Genomic DNA, 17,825 nt, shown 5'->3' with positions numbered 1-17,825 from the left:
GCATTTTAAAATAAACTTATAAATGTCTGGTCAGTAGCCGCTATGTAACAGAAGACAATTTAAAATGATGATGCTTCTAATTAAGTGATAAAAAGCAGTTGCAAATGTTGTATAAAATACACATAGCATACTCATCTTTGCACCAATAAAATTACACTTTAAAAATTTGTTTTACTACCAAATTACATGTAATATCTAATTAATTTAACTTACAGTGGAATGTTTTCCTCCCTATCTTGCGATTTTGGGGCATGCGATTTCCCAAACCTAATGCATGATGTGATACGCTTAGCCTCGGATACCGCTCCGATGTGGTATTTAAGATAGTGTGCATTTAATGTGTATTCAGGGCACTGCGCTTTCCTGTGGTGTGCACACGCTCTCAAGTGGCCAAGAACGCAAGTGTGGGTATTTGGAAAGGCCCTATGAGTGTGTGTAGCATGAATGCAATCTGGTCTACTACATTCGCCATGATGTCACTATCATGGGACCTACCAGCGTCAGCTGCACCGCTTCACTGCCATTCATAAATCCTCTATTATGGCCTCATGGGATAGTAAAGTGTACACCGCAGCACACTTCAGAATCTTCCAGGAAGAAGTAGTTCATCCGGGTACTTTTGCCTACTCTTTTATGAGTACTGTGAACTCAGACATACTTTTGTTTTTCGCCTACTATATAGTAGTGGTGGGCAGATTGAGGATTTGTGGAATACTGAAACAGTAATAAATATTGTGGTGGTGAACCATTGAAATTTCAAAGTGTTTCAAAAGAATTTTGACGTAATGAAGCCTTGTTTACTGAAATCACGTGACTCTGGCAATTTGATACACGCTCCGCACCATTGATTTGGAACAAAAGATTCATAAAGGTTTTGAAGCTTCATGAAGCAGTGTTTTGAAATTCCCATCACTACTATACGTATAGTAGGGAAGTATGCAATTTCGGATGTAGCCAAAGACTAATGACTTAAGACACACCTGAAAGCAATGAACAGTGAACTAATGAGAACGTGACACATAGACAAGGGAACCAATCAGAATATGACACAAGAGACTAGGGAAGCACAAGACAGGATCACATGATGGGATAAGGGAATCACATGACAAACAGGAACCATGACTATGAAAACTACAAAATAAAAGAAATGAAAACAAATGTGAACCAAAACCAAACATGACAGACTCACATAGTAATAGTTTCTTATGAGCATGCAAGTTTCTAGCAAACATCTGTATATATATATATATATATATATAAATAAATTTTTTTTTGCAAATGTCAACTGGAGTTTAAGTGGCTTTGGAGATTTTTTCTTTTCCCTATATATCATTTTTTGGAAAACTATGTGAGTGGCACAGCAGGATCCTGTAACAATATAATGTAAACTTTGGTAAACAAAATAGACAATTATGACATTGTCTATTAAATTATAAACAAACTAAAACAACTCAAATGTTTGGTACAAAAAAAATGATATCACCCTTTTAAACTAAGAAGGCCATTTGCTGTTTGAGGTCAGTGTACTCACTGGAGAGCAGGATATGACTTTGATTTCCTCGAGGGCTTGCGACAGACAGTCTTCAATCTCGCTGTCATCCAGAGAGAAAAGGTCTCCTGCACGGGACAGGTCTCTCTGTCCCAACACTAGACGGAACAGCTGGTGCATTCTGGGACAGCCTCAAGCCTGGCCAAACTGCCCCTGCTGCACTTTGTATCCACGATGACTTGACATGCTCTTGTAAGTGTCAGGGGAAGCGCCTAATACATATGCATCAGATCAACACCAACAACCTGAGACAGAAAATGGAGACAAAGGGAAAGTTGGAGAAGTCAACTACGAGGAAGATAAATTAAGGGGGACAAGGAGAAAACAAGGAAAAGAGGGAGTGAGAGACAACACAAGAAAAAGACACCATTTAGTTTAAACTCACATCAACATATGGCTCCCAGCACAACACAAAAATAAAATAAAAATGTTATCTAGTGTATACCATCTGGCCAAGTGGGAATGTAGCTAAATGACATCGGGGGGAAAACTAGGGTCAAATTTGGAAGGGTATTTGATTCCCAAGGAGACCTTTGTTCAGATGTGGGGATAAATAGTAAAATATTATGGTTTTAGCTGGTAATTTCAAGCTTCAGTACTTCGTAACATTCAATTCATTTCACTTTATTTTATCCTAAAAGTCAGGTATTCAGGATAATGGCAAGTCCATACGCTGGTTTCTCGGTCGTAGTACAACATATGACATGGAAAACATACAATAGTGCAATAGTAAACAACTGTAAAAATGTCTTGGTATAATCTGGTAGTGTGTAGGTGTCTGTGTATATCAGTATACTATGTCAACCAAGTAATTTTCAAAAGTCAAATAGTTATTATTATCATGAAGCCGGTGCATCGCATTCAGTCTCTTGTACATTATGTTACTGTTTTGGTTGATGATGGCTCGCGTCATGAGCGTGAGCATGAGCAATAATTAGCTGGCTGCAGTTCACTTAATGGCCACCAGTGTCATTAATAACAAGGGTTTCTGAATTCTCCATATGGCGCCTTGAAATCTCTCCTTTTGCTTTCCACAGGGAAAAACAGCATACAGATTAGACAAGACATCAAGGGGAATCATTAAAGTCAGGATTTTAATGTTCATTATTTCTTTAAGATATTTTGCGTGAGTAAAAAAAAAAGGCTTATTCCTCAGTCTAAAGTGAACCTGGGTGGAATTCCAGGCTGTCAGGCTTCCTGTTAGTGATTTTTTTCTTTCTTTTTTTCCAGAAAACAATTCTGCCAGTGTTGCCTTCGGAATTCATGTGGAGTGAAGGTAAACCTCTGTTAATCTGTGATGTGTTAAACCTACCTCCAGGACTCCATCATTCATTAAAGAGTGTAAAATGTCACACTTAGTCAAACTCTTGAACATGCAGACAAGAATCACTGCAAGAAATACTAAGTTTGGTCATGTCTGAGAAAGAGTGAATAGTGAAGTAGTTTGATCGGTCATTATAATCAGCCAGATAATCTCAGTTATATTGCAAGTTATTCCGAGTACCATAATATAACCCTGCTGAAAAATCCAGCACTGCTGGTCACCAGCATAAGGTATGTTTTGTACGCTGGTCCCCAGCATGGGATGCTGGTTGCTGGTTTAACAAGCATAATCACTGAAGACAAGAGGGACACAACAACTACAACTAAATTACAGCCACACAGCCTAAGATGAAATCAACTGCAAATAAAATCATTATCTCACCAGATGATGATTAAACAACCAAAAACAGCATTACCATATTCACTTATTACAAACCAGTTTGGCTTTATTTCTTATATAAAAAGGTTGTTGAAGCCCTTTAAGTTGGGCACTTGGCTATTGACTTTGGTTGAATTAATTATTTCAGCAATTGCTGAAAGTGCATGCTATCACTACTGCACACTACTGTGTGAAACAGTCTGTATTGTAAAAATCACTAAATAAATAAATGTGACTACTGACAATATCACTATCACTACTATTTCACACTCCTGACTGCAATGACATACCTTTTACTATGTTCACTTTTTGGAATCAGTGAGTTCCCAAATGAGAATGAAGGTCTTTAAAAACAGCAACTTTCAATTGTCATGTGTCATGGAGTTCATTCATGAAGTTGTGTGAACAACATATCATCTGTGTATGTCTGAGCACATGCACACTTTGGTCAGAGCTGTAATAATGCGATTAAGGTGTTTACATGCCTGTTTATTGCGATTAAAATTGGCAAACACCACATAGTTTAATTCAAATATGGTTACTATGATTATGAGCTTAATCGCATTAGTTCGATCGTGTTTACATGAGGTAAAGTTTAATCGCAATATTGCCAAAATCCCATTATAATCGCATTATGAGGGTGCATGTAAGTGCACTGACTGATTAATAATGTAATCATAACCAAAACAATGAAAATTTTCAGTTTCAAATAAATTACAAAGTTATAATAATTCAATAAATCATGTTTTAACCATATATTGTTTTTTCTTTACATCATTAGTGTGTTAAATATAGAAATATGCAAGCAAAAACAATTATTGCCCCAAAAAAACTGCTTGCATTTAGAGAGCTGGCCTACTCACACTCAACCTGCAAGACCATGCTGGTGAACTAGCTTCACCAGCTCCATTTTGCTCAAGAACAGCATGCACATGCTGGTTCACCAGCTAGACCAGCACTAACAAGCATAAACCAGCCTGCTGGTTATGCTGGATTTTTCAGCGAGTTACAAAACCGGCTTTCCTAAACTGCTATCTCCAGTATGAAAGATCAAGATGCAGAATATTCTGTTGCCAGAGATTCCGTTTTCAGTGAATACTGACATGACTCAGCAATGGACAAAAGTCTAGCAATGAAAATAAAACTTACTAAGAAAAGTTCCCTGTCTTAGGCCTCTTGTTTGTTCTAACATCAGTCACCAATCCAAACAGATCATTAGCTCCTGCCAATCAGAAGGCACTGTGGGGCAGACAGCCAATGGTATGTGACAGTCGTTGAAGAGGCAACAGCACAGCTGCACTTCACACCCCGTCCTCGCATTCCAGATCTGAGTATTGCTAGGATACCACAGCAAGAATGCTCACAGACCCAGACAACTAAAACATAAATACCCAGCTAACAAAAATATGCTCTAAGAATGCTTTTCTGTTCAAAGAACAGGTCCGATCATTTTGATTTAAGCCATATTTAATAAAGGCTTTTTACTTTAACCTTCTCCTCATTGCTAACCTGACTGAGTGTCTGGGACCTGTTCTTTGTTTCGTTGGATCTTTTCCCTACCCCAAGAGCACCCCAAGATCACGGACTTTATATACTTCACATGAGTGCCTGGTTGAACCTCTTACAGGTAAAGGATAGGTATTCTCTACCGTGATGTTGTTCAACCCCTGGTAATCAATACACGGTCGCAGAGACCCATCCTTCTTCCCCACAAAACAGAACCCCGCCCCCGCTGGAGATAAAGATTGGCGAATGAACCCGGATGATAGAGAATCAGAAATAAATTTCTCCATACCTTCCATTTCTGGAACAGAAAGTACTATGGATGCAAGGGGTGAGTCCATGAGGAGAAAAGGTATAGTCTCTGTGTGGTTGCCAGATGTGATGAGTGTGATGGACTCAGTGGTGTGTGAAATGTTGGGAAGTTCTAGACCATTGAGAGCGTTGACGGATATCTTGCGCGTGAGTGGGGAAACAGGGATCTGAAGTAGGTGAGCCAGTCTTGAGTCAATGAAATTACCTTCAGCCCCAGAGTCCAGTAATGCCTTGGTGTCATGAGTATGGGTTGCCCATCTCAATCTTACCGGGAGGAATATAGATGATGAGGTCTTCTCGGCGGAGATCCCACCCGATAGTAGCCTCATAGTTACTACCGGGCTTGGTCTTTTACTGGGCAGTAGTGGATGAAGTGGCCTGCTTTACCACAATACAGACAAAATCCTTGGGACCTCAGCCTTTCTCTCTCCTCCCGGGAAAGCCGAGCTCTGCCCACCTGCATGGGCTTGTGATCGAAGACGGGGCTGACCATCTCCGCGCCGCCATACTGGCAATTCTGACAACAAAATGGCTCATTCTGCTCAACCGAGCATCAACTCTCAGCGCCAGCTCCATCAGTCGGTTCAATCTGGGAGGAAGATCCAACATGTAAATTTCCTTCTGGACAAGGTCAGCCAGCCCATGCAGGAACCTGTCCCAATGCGCCTCCTCTTTCCATTGGCACTCTGCGGCCAGGGTGTGGAACTGGATGGAATATTCCGACACCGATTGATCTCCCTGGCGGAGGTCGGCGAGTAGTCTGGCTGCCTCCCAACCCGCCACCACACGATCGAAAACTCTCCTCATCTCCTAGGAGAGTGCCTGGAACGAGGTGCAGCATGGATCCTTGTTCTCTCACACCACCATTCTCCAAAGAGCCACCTTGCCCGACAATAGTGTGAGCACAACACCACTTTCGACTGTTCTTGATAGAATGTTTGTGGCTGTAACATGAAATGCATAGAGCATCTTGTAAGGAAGGCTGTGCCATCCTCAGGCTCACCTGAATATCCCTCTGGAATGGGTAAGCGTGGCTCGTGCTGGAAATGCGGTTCTGGCGGGGTGGGCTGAACGGGCGGTGTGGGTGGCGCAGCGAGACCCCTCAGATTTTGGACAGACGGGGAACAGGATGCAAGATGCAAGTAAAAAAGGTGCTTTATTAAGCAGATGTAGAAAACACCAGGTCAGGCGAACACAAACACAGATGTAACGTGGCGCAGGGACTTTGACAGGCAACCCAGTGATGGTGCACGGTGATCTAGTGCGGTAATCTCCCGGTGATGGTGTGCGGTGATCCAGTGAAGTATGCAGGAATCCAGACAGATGATGACGATGAAGAACAAGAAGATTAATCCACAATAATCCAAGAGACGAGCAGGCGAACAGGAACACACATCAGGGAAACCACAACGATCTGACAACATGAGACACCACTTACTGAACATATAAAGGGAACAAACAAGTGGTAGCAGCTGGCGCCGCTAATCAGTGGTGATCAGCGCCCACGCCCACAGACACACACACACCAATACACGAGACGAGATAGAGACAGTGAATTCATGAACCGTGACACTGATTGTTGGTAGGGCTGGGCGATATGGACCAAAAGTCATATCCCGATATATTTAGGCTGAGTATCGATATAAAATATATATCCTGATATTTTTTCCGCAAAGTGAGAGCAAATGTTCAGTCAAAGTCAAAGCCAAATATGACGTCACAAATAGTTTTATTGAAACCGGCTATTTCAGTGAACAGTTGCAAAATCAAGTGAATAAATAATAAACAGGTTTCTTCACCTGGTTCATAATAAAATGCTCAGCTTTTCAAATAACAATAAAATGTAAACATAAATACTGTATAACAACTTTTTTTTTAAATCAAAGCTCATTAAGGTGCACATTTAAATAAAAACAAAATCTTAAATAAAAATAGCCTATAAAATAAAATAGGCCAATCTTTTTCTGAAATAAATATATTATTTGGGAAAAGTACAATATCAAATTTTTTTAGTTTGACAACTATAATTGGCTTATTATTAGTATTTTATTATTATAATATTATTCGTATTAGTATTTTTTGAAAAAAAAAATGTTTTTTGCAAAAACCCTTGCAAAATTATTTTAAATAGATTAAGAAAGCCACCACTACTGGCCACATCTATGATTGATCTGTTTAGATCCAGTGATGTCGTGTCCCACCACTTTTTCTCAGGATCGATATTGTCCCCCACCCACCACTTTTTGAAACATTGAGGCACAGATGTACCTAATACAAATAAATAAAACATTTCCAGTTAACTAGCAGAGCATTAATTTAGTTCTCTATTGAATAAGAGAACTTTTAAATACTGCATGAGCGGGCGATTGAAACACATGGGTGGGACGGAAGAAACATAACAGTTTAAATGGCAACTATTCATCTAATGCTTGTTTTTATGAACAATACCTGACAGGTAACTTAAGTACATATTGTTACAAACATATTTTGTAATTTATTTCAATTTAAAGGTTCATATTAACCATTTTTGTTCTGTCGCCCAATAGACAATAGGCGATAATAAGCCTATGCGCATTTTGCGTAATCTCATAGGCTATTTTGACAAAGACAGACAAATCAGTTTACAATTCATTTTCTTACATTTCTTCCTTGAGTCATATTGAGTGTTTGCTATTTGAATAGCCTGTTATTATAAACATAACAAAATTATGAACACTTGTTTCAACCGTCCCGACAGCGCCTCCTGCCAATTAAACCTTAAAGTTTTCCACTTAAACTAAAAAACTCTGATAATGCACACTTAAGGGTGTGTTGCAGTACTAATACACCTGCCTTATTATCATTACAATGGCACATGAAACAATAAATACAACTTGTCAGTCAAAAAAAAGTAACGCACGAAAGAATTCACTTACTGCACTCAAAAACAGTTTTCCGTCTTTAACTCCAAAACGGCATGACGTAAACAAGAAAGGTTTTCGCGGGTCTGGTCGGGATTGCGTGTTGTACGTGCTGACGAAATTTGACGTACATGACGGGAGTGGTTTTCAAGGAAATCTCAATGGTTCATCTGTCCCGCGTTTCAATCGTCCCTGCTCTCCCCTACTAAAAACATTTTTCGAGTAAGGCCCTGTTTACACGAGAACGATTCTGGGTGAAAACGTAAAAATATTTTATCGGATGTGCCTTTCGTTTACATGGCGACGGCGTTTTGGAGGCTTAAAAACGCAAAAAAGTGAAACCTCCCTCCAGAGTGGAAATCTTAAAAACGATCCACCGTCGCGTTCCCATCTAAACAGTAAAAACGCAAATCTGCTCACTGTGGCTCTCGTCGCGTACGTGTTTACGTCACAGGCATGCGCCATTACAGGAAAATAACCCCAATATTCCGGATTATTTCCATACGTTGGACCTTCAAGTTGCCATAGCAGCTCTGATAAACGTACAAGAGTCTTTTCAGCAGTTGTACAAAATATTCTCAGATATTGGTGTTGTTGTGTTGCAGTGCTTCACATTGACACCTATCCGCCTGGAGTGCATACTACATCGAATTTCACACACTTTTGCGTCATCATATGCACGCGGATTTCCCCCGATAACGCTTGTCTAAACGCAGAATAAAAATTTATAACGCAACGCCACTTTTGCGTTTTCTCTTCAGATCGTTTCCGTGTAAACATAGCCTCAATATGACTACGTTGTCAAAATGACCCCCGTTACATAGATCTGCGAAAACAATTAAAAACGCTGTTATAAATGCCACGCCAGTAGATGGTGATGTCACTTTGTAAAGAAACACTACGTCCCTAGACTGAACATGTAATAGGCATGCACATTACTTCACCGTTTACACAAAATTTGTCTTTTTGTAGTTTACACAGAACTAGCATACTGGTTTTAAATCTTGCACTTTAAAACCCATTTTCAAAAGTTTATTTTCAGTCCCCCAAAACGATGTTGTCATGTAAATGAACGGCCAAAATGGATATGTTTTTAGTTAAAATGGCGTAGTGTAAATGGCCACTTAAACGTTTAAGGAACAACCGCTCCAAGAAAGATAATGTTTTTGTGCTAATGTTTTGAGAACATTTGTAGATTCCAAATTTGAAAGAAATGGTAAATGGACTGCATTTATATAGCACTTTCAACAGACCCATGGGCACCAAAGCGCTTTACATATTGCTTCACAATCATCCATTCTTTCACTCATTCATACACCGATGGTATTGTCAGCCATGCAAGGCGCCATCCAGCTCGTCGGGAGCAGCTCGGGTTAGGTGTCTTGCTCATGGACACCTCGACACTTCAGTCAGGTGGAACTGGGGATAGAACCACCAACCTTCCAGTTTGTAGACAAACTACATGAACCACTGAGCCACTGCTGCCGGTAAAGAACAGAGCATATAGAGCAACATGAGCAACAGAGCATCTTTGAAAGAACATTCTGTTAACATTACTGGAACTTTTTGCCCCCCATAATTTAAAAGGAACATTTCCTACAATCCCAATGACTTTACCTGGGCTAGCAGGCTCTAATCTGCCACCCTCGACTCAAAGCTGAGAAAATACATAATGCAATTGCAATTAAAGACAATTTAATTGAGTTTTATGGTGGTATAAATGCGACAGTAAAAATGTGACAAGAATGATTTTTGACAGCAATGAAACATTGACAACCAATCAGAAGCTTGAGCATTTAAAGCAAAACAAAACATCACTGAAGGGTGCATTTATAATCAACATAACATTATCATGTGTTTTTGTGCAGGCACTAATATAGTTATCGTTATAGTTATCTATCTTTATGGTTATTGGTCTTTGTTTGAATAGGCCTTTAATGTTTGAGTTGGTTTTGTCTGTAATGAATGGTCAATCAATTTGAGGTAAAAGCAACTAAAAAACACTAAAAAAGCAAAAGCAAAAACTATCATTAAAGGACAAACACATAACACATTAATTTGTTTCCAGATATCTCTGTATGTGTTGGACACAAAGCAGGTCACTGGGTCTGGTCTCTTAAGCAATCCCCCAGTTACAATTAATCTCCAGGTTACGGCTCAGCAATCTCAGGAATGCAGTGTTTTAAAACACGCTTCAATTCACACATGCATGCACTAGAAGGAAACGCAAAGTGCCTTCACACATGGTTGTTCAAACTGATGATGCATAACCGATATTTAAAAGTTGACTCATGTCTTTTTTAACCCTGTAAAACCTGACATATAAAAGAATAAGTAAATAAATAATTAAAAATGGAACAGATTATTAAACAAAGTGAAAAATGTGTTTTTTGAGTATCACACTTGATACATCAGACTTTTATGGCTTATATGGAATGTATGATATAGCCTAGTGAAGCTCATACTCAAGGAGAAAAAAAAAACACTTCGATTTTATTCAGAGCCCCAAACTAAGCAGACAAATGCAAATAGGTGCAGTTGCTGATATGTATATGGCCAAAAAGTAAGATGAAATTCTGATAGCTTTTATTGTAAATCAATCAGATCTTTATAACAATATATCAGACTACTTAAAGGCACACTGTGGAGGAATTGTACCTTTATATAACAGCTTCAAAGTAATTTCGGTGGTAAACAAACTCATAGTAGGGCAAATCATCCTGGTAGTAAAGCTTGGGGGGGACGCCGCTGGAAAAACCAGCTATGTAAGTTTGAGAGGAGTGCCCCCGACAAATCTCGCGAGAATCATGACTTGCTTTACGGCACGACGTCACATACATCAACAAAGCACGCATTTCAGAAATGAATCTTGGCAGAGTCGACAAAGAGGAACCGGACCAGAGTCTCACTCGGCCAGGCTTTCACTCGTCGGCGAGAGCTAAAAATCAGCAATGGATGCAAAAGCGATGCTGACCTGGCGTTCTTGTTGATGGACTAGTAGACATCTTCGGAGACTAGCTGTGCCTGTTCGATGTCCGACGCTTTGTAACGCGTTGTGTCAGGAGGAAAAATAGGGATAGCTCACAGATGAAGTTATTACAGAGGCCAGACAGACTCACAGAGGCAATTGGCATCTCACAACTTGCACTTTATTCCCCAATCGAACTTGTGTAACTGTCTGTCACACGTTCTATCCTCCACAGCGTTACTTGATAAACAAAAATAGGATAAGAATGAGAATCAAACAGAAATAACCCGCATACATGGGGTGTTCGAGGCGCGCACACAATACAGACTGCTGACAGTTCAACAGAGCGCGCGCAGCTCTTAAAGGGGCCACGCCTTATTTCCACTGGTTACAGCTTCCATCCTACTGAACAGGTACCGGTATACAGGGGGAGGGGATCAGGCCGTGAGTGTAGAGATATCTCTGGTGAGTGGTATTTACGACAGTAACGTTAAATACAAGTACTCCACAGCGACGCAAGGGGTCGCTGTTTGACAAAAACGGAATTCCTCCACAGTGTGCCTTTAAATAAAATGCATATAAATATCAGTTTTCACTCTTTATCTCACAATAATATGTCTTAGTAAGATTATATTTAAATGCTTAGTTTTATGATCAAAGCTGAGTAGTTTTTTTATTGTGGAGAGCAAAACATAAGCAATGCAATTCAATGATTATTGAGAGATGTACAAAATAAATGTTCCTCAAAAGCCTAATGTATATTTGATAACAACATTTTTCAACAACAAAAAAAGAAAAACAGGGTAATCAAGTAAGTTTCTTCAATCCGGTAAGTGTTCATCTTGAAACAGTACAAACAGCTAAGTTTAATAGTAAGGCCAACCGGCCCCTAAAAATCACTAAAAAGTCACAAAACCCTAACTGCCACCTAGCATCTCTCCAGCAAGTTAGTACCCACTCAGCAAAGCCAAAGGAAAAACACAATTAACTCTGAGAATGTAGAAAGGCAGAGCATGTTACGTTAAGGACCATGGATTGCTTGGGAGTTTGACCTTTATAAAGATCACTAACTAAATGTAACCAGTCTTTTCGTTGGGGGAGAGAGATTGATAGAGTCTAACATTGAGTCTTTTGTATTTTTCCCCTCTTCCTTGTTCACTGCGTGATCACAGCCCCCATTTGAAGACTCTCAGGCTACCAAGAGTAGATAGAAGTACATCCTTATGACCATCCCTATAACTTTTCACTTGGTCTCTTTCCATCCCGCCCTTCTCTCCACAGTCGCATACACCAGAGTCTGTTCATAACAAGGTGTGTGTATGCTGTCCCAGACAGGGTGGGAGTGGGTTTCCCTCCATGCTCACAGTCAAAGAGAGGCTTTGTGTGGCAGGGATGAGGGTGGGAGCAAAGTGCCCATTCATACATTCCTTCACCATCACAATCAAAACAATGCAGCCCGCCAAATAGAAGTCCTTGAAATTACACCCCTCAAGGTCAGATATTTGGAGCAGAACTGTAGCCGATGTCGTCCAAACAGTAATGCTGCACCCAATAAATCCATAAAACATCTTACCTTTGGGGATTTAAGACAAGTTGGAGGTTATTCTACCTTTTATTCTAACTCACATTTTACCCAAAATCAAAAGGAAAAATAAGAAATTGTATTCTGCATAAAGAAAAAATATTATAAAGTCTGTTTTAGGACCATTTCTTTTCTTTTCTTATTTTACATATAAAAACACACAAGCATAAATTAAAGGCAAAACAACATGTACTACATTGAAATGATGTAAAAACACATTACAATAACTGGCTCACAGTCCTGTAATGAGAATGAGTTGAATTAGGATAATGAAAATAATGTCACAATAAAAAAAACGTATCCTTACGGGTGTCCCAATCAGGATTTTTGGGGCCAATCACCAATCACTGAAAGTCAAGTAGTGACAGAAACAGTGACATTCCAGTTTGTTTCAAGGGAGTAAAGCCAGTTTATGCCATTAAGAAAATGAAACTCTGTCAAATAAGTTTTGTTTTAAAGAAATGTTCATTTAAAAGCAGTGCTCATTCATCAGTGTATAATATGTTACCCTAGAGATGCGCGCATAGATCGTCGCCAAGTCCGTTGTTGAAGGTGACGATCATCCATTTATAATCACGCGTAACAACACAGAATAATTGTAATTTGACCATCGGTTGTGGATACTTAAATCAGAGAAAATTATTGGACCGGGTGGATGATTTGTTTTTGACTGTTGATTCGGGAGACGTTGGAGCTCATCCGCTTACTTTAAAGCAGTCAGACTCTGCCAGGCTTTAACAGCTCGGTTTGAAAACGGCTAACGTGGTTGATCAAGTTAGTGGTATGAGCCTACCTCCTGCATATTCTATTTGTGCGTGACATTAGCGCACACAGCGCATGCTGTGTCTCCAGGTCGTGCTTACCAGGTTGTTCATAAAAGCCGAAATGTGCCCAGATGTAGGCTTTTAAAGTAGTTGGAGCATTTTTAATTACTCGCACTCGCGTCTCGCCTCCCTCTGCCATTGTATACTACCGCAACAAAGCACATACGCGACAGATGACGTCAGAAAAGCGTCAGTACATTATAATCGGTTATGTCTATTATTGAACCGATACTAAATTGTCCTTGTCTGCATCGCGATGCATCATAGAAACGATTAATTTTGACACCCCTAATTGTCAAGTGCAGCTTTCCAGGAGGAGGGAATTTTCGTCCTCCCAAGCTGTGACAATACGTTTTTGCACTGGATTGAATTCGGACTGGATTTCCTGATTACAATTCTTGGCGAGTTCTCGCACGGTGCAACTTGCTTCACAGTTCTATTCAGGGGTTGTTGCCCATGTTTGTTTAAATACTGTGGCAGCTGACCATAATTCGTAGTTGCTCGTTTTGTACATCACGGCTACGGGCTGTTGAATTACGAGCCATTCGATGGTTGATTGGGTGTTTCTTCCCACCATGACAGCATGATCGCTCATTTTGGACCTGTTTTCATCACGACTTAACGGTAAGTTTGTTTATGGGGTAATGTATGGTGTCATTTACCTCACGGTTCTATCCAGAGGTGTGTCACAGCGCTGTTGACTAGTTTTTTTTAGGTAGTTTTGTGTTTTTGTTGCTGTTTGCGTTGTATTTTGACTTGTACTATGTTCGACTGCCCTAGCCGTGGGTGTTTGTTGAATTATTTGAATTGGAGACCGAATTCTCTATTCTCTCTGTTTCTCATAGTTCATCCGGAAGTACTTACTTTGCGGCAGAGAGCTCAAAAGAGCTGTGCCTCAGCAGCTGATAATTCTCCACAGGCTAAGAAAAAAATATTTTAAGTGGTATTCATTTGGCTGTGCAACTGTTGCCAAAGAAAGTTGCTTGCCTTTCTTCAGACATGGAGTAGATTAAACGTCTCTTACAAAACCTCCAGCCAGCAGACCCAGTTCCAATTGCTGCTGTGGCTTTCACTAAGGATGCTCACTCACATTTGTCTAATGAAGATCTTACCTTTTCACCATATTCTCATGGCCCCCACCCTAGGTGTCCAGGTATTCATGTGCTTCAGACCAGAGATGGGGACTCGAGTTTGAGACTCGGACTCGAGTGCGACTTAAGTCGCACACACAGTGACTTCAGACTCGACTTGAGACTCGTCCTCGAAAGACTTCAGACTCGACTCGGACTCGAGCTGCGGGACTCGTGAACAATGTTTATTTTTAGGAAACGTCTGATGAGCACGCTGTTATTCCCCTCCCTCTGACCCGTTACCTAAAACCTGCCTACATAACACGTACTACGTGCGCGCGCGCGGCCACACATGAGAGGACAACAAACAAACATGTCGACTTCACCGGCCGTTGCTGTGCCATTCGTCAGCTTTGGGTTTAAAAACTTCAAACAAGACGGGCCAAACAAAAGAAGCGCTCAATGCAAAATATGGGGTATCTGCGCGCGTGCACCTCATGGTGTTCCAGAGCGCGAGAGGTGGGTGTACGAGAGAGAGAGAGAGAGAGACGTGCGAGAGGTAGTGCTGCGCGAATGCGCTACGGCGCGCTGCAATCAAATACGATTTTAAATAGGCTTAGTAAAAATAAAAAAATAAATCGAAAATCAATGTGTGGCGGGCCGCCACAAATATATGAACCATGTATTTCACATCATTTGGTTGCAATAGTGTTTTGCATTTAGCTACTGTGATGTTTTGCACTATGTCAATTTTAGTGCTGTGAGGTAGGCTATAATATTTTCTATATTTGGTCTAATGGCTCCACAGAGCCAGCACAATAGGAGCCAAGGCCTTTCATTATAATTCAGCAACAGACATGAGAGTCCTTTTTCTTCAGAACCTCAATTTTTACAGATACAGATATTAACTTAAAAGTAAAGTATTCTTGGTGTTTTGTCATGTTGAAATAGCCTGTTTACACTGATTATATACCTAAATCAAAGCTGATATTGTATGCTATTAGATAAAGGAGTCATAATAGCATATTACATGCTTTGAATTCCTTAATAGCTATGCAGTGTTCTAAGCAGCCTGGATGGGTCGCTGTACGTGATGCAACACTTATTATAACCACAAGAGACTTGAGACTTGACTTGGACTTTAGCTCAAAGACTTGAGACTTGACTTGGACTTTAGCTCAAAGACTTGAGACTTGACTTGGACTCTAGCTCAAAGACTTGAGACTTGACTTGGACTCTAGCTCAGAGACTTGTGAGCATCTCTGCTTCAGACACAAATTTCCAGGATCATCTTCCCACTGAATATTCTGAGCAGAAGAACAAGCCAGTGGGATCTACAATGGCTGTTGGTTCTAGAGAGGATTCACTTCATTCTATGGGACTGTTCAATCCCTTGTGGATGACACATTGGAATTCCTTTCAGATGGCAGCGGCCCATCTATAGTTTTTTTGCGCAGACCTTCACCTATGGATACTTTTGCTATGCCTGCATGTAAGGTCTTCATTGCAGAACTTTTGAGTGCCCTCAAAGGACCAGGTATGGCCAAAAGGCATTCCAAGAATGCTCACACTCTGGCTTTAATGGCAGAAGCTACATTTATTGGAGTGCGGAGTATACCTGAAGTGTGAACAGCCGATTGCTGCACTGGTAATGTTACTAGACGAAGCACTGCAGGTTGAACATCCAATGCCCTAATTCTCAGTGTGGCCGCACAGATTCCTTTCTGAAAAAAGTATATGAGTCAGCTGCCTATATCACTGAGAACACTGTCTGCCAACTAATTTTGGCTGCTTCCAACCTTTTGAAATCTGTAGAGGTGGATCCCTCTTTCCCACGGATTTTGCAGACAGCCTTACTGGCTATGGGGCAAGTGACACAAGAACTGGGCTCTCTCACGGCAACACACTTGATTGCTCCCCGGCAGGTATGGCTAGCTCAGGCCAGATAGCCGTAGAATTGTAAAAGACCTTGAGGGATATAGGTCCCTGAGTACCAACCCTCTACAATTCAAGTAAATCACTTTAATACGTGACCAAATTTCCCACTAAGCGACTGAAAGATGTCTTTAATTAGCCAATGGCTAGTAAATTTTCCTATTTCACACGCCTGTGATTGAGTTATATGCAAAGAATAAGTTTTGCGCAGATATAATTTCAATGCCAGTCCACTTGTTGCACCGTCGCTTAGCCAAGAGCAACCTCTGTCGCTTTCTCTCACATACGAGCACTCAACGTGAGAGAGATACACATGCTGTGTAAAGATAACTATGCATTAGATCTAAATGGTCTTTTTCACTTATTGGACTGTGGATGCAAATGGATGCAAAAAAGCAGAAATTCCAGTCTGAGCAGAAAAGGCTTCCTTTTTTTCTAGTGCAAAGATAATTAAAGAGTCCAGTTCCATGCAGACAGAAGAGGGTGTATGTGCCGGTGAACCTCAGCCTTTTGCCGGTGAACCTTAGATAAAGATGTTTTGGAGACAATAGACATAATTGCAACAATATATGATTTATCTGTGTTCTTCGAGCCATGTCAGGTATTTTCATAATAATAAATTATATTTATAATGTAACGCTAATCGATGTAGACTTTATCATTGTGCAGAATACTATAAAATAATATCTATTCTGTCAGATTTTTTCTATCCAAAGCCAAATCAGATCACAGAAGGTTATTTAAAACACTCGACTTGAGTTATAAAGTAAGTTTGGAGCAAAAACATGGTTTTAATTTCACAAATTCTCTTGTATTGATGGTGTGCTAAGCTAACATGCTACATGGCCCTCAGATGCACCTGCTGTAACATGGAGTCAGAGGCGTTCAGATCCATTTGCAGCACTTTATTTAAACACACAAGAAGACAGAGATGAGCAGACATAAATCTCAGGCAGACAATGAATCAGAGGGACAATCCAGAACTCGTAGTCGTTAACAGGCAGAAGTCAAGGCAGGCAGCAAACGATAACACACAGAGTCCAGGGAACGGGCAAAGATCAGGGAGCCAGGGAGATCACAAATACTTGGAAACGCTCAGGAATGCTTTCACAAAATGAATCCACCTATTCTTGATGTGAAATTTAAATAAGGACACCGATCTGTTTTGTACGTGATCGCATCCAGGTAGTACGCATTTCCGTGACGAAAACATAGCTAACTAGCAAACTGTAAGCTGTAGTAACTAATAATACTGACAGTAACTCGCGATTGAGCAGTAAACTGATGCGAATGTGCTCTATTTATATTGTATACAGGGGCTCCAGTGCGTCATCAGGTAAATCCGTAAAATATCAATGGTGAAAAACTGTTTAACGGTCTAACTCCACAATTCAGTACTTCACAGTTCACCGTCTTTGTAATGTGTTTTAGCAATACATTTCTAACATTTATAATATGTTTAGAAATTTTTTTTTTATTG

The 17,825-nt window shown here is 40.4% G+C and overlaps 1 protein-coding gene across 2 annotated transcripts in view; it reads right to left on the bottom strand.

The window, feature by feature from the left end:
* veph1 (ventricular zone expressed PH domain-containing 1) overlaps positions 1-17,825 on the bottom strand; it is a 208,789-nt gene that overhangs the window by 165,505 nt on the left and 25,459 nt on the right. For both annotated transcript variants that reach the window (XR_013210475.1, XM_077248327.1), the window contains exon 2: positions 1,532-1,794. Coding sequence is in view for 1 of the 2 variants with exons in the window: in XM_077248327.1 (XP_077104442.1) it covers positions 1,532-1,669 (138 nt within the window). In the remaining variant the exon portion in view is untranslated. The remainder of the gene's footprint in view (positions 1-1,531; positions 1,795-17,825) is intronic.

The sequence above is a fragment of the Siphateles boraxobius genome, unplaced genomic scaffold, assembly GCF_051911475.1.
Source record: "Siphateles boraxobius isolate OS27281-9 unplaced genomic scaffold, OSU_SipBor_1 30, whole genome shotgun sequence".
Taxonomy (NCBI): domain Eukaryota; kingdom Metazoa; phylum Chordata; class Actinopteri; order Cypriniformes; family Leuciscidae; genus Siphateles; species Siphateles boraxobius.
This window is presented reverse-complemented; position numbering and strand designations above follow the sequence as displayed.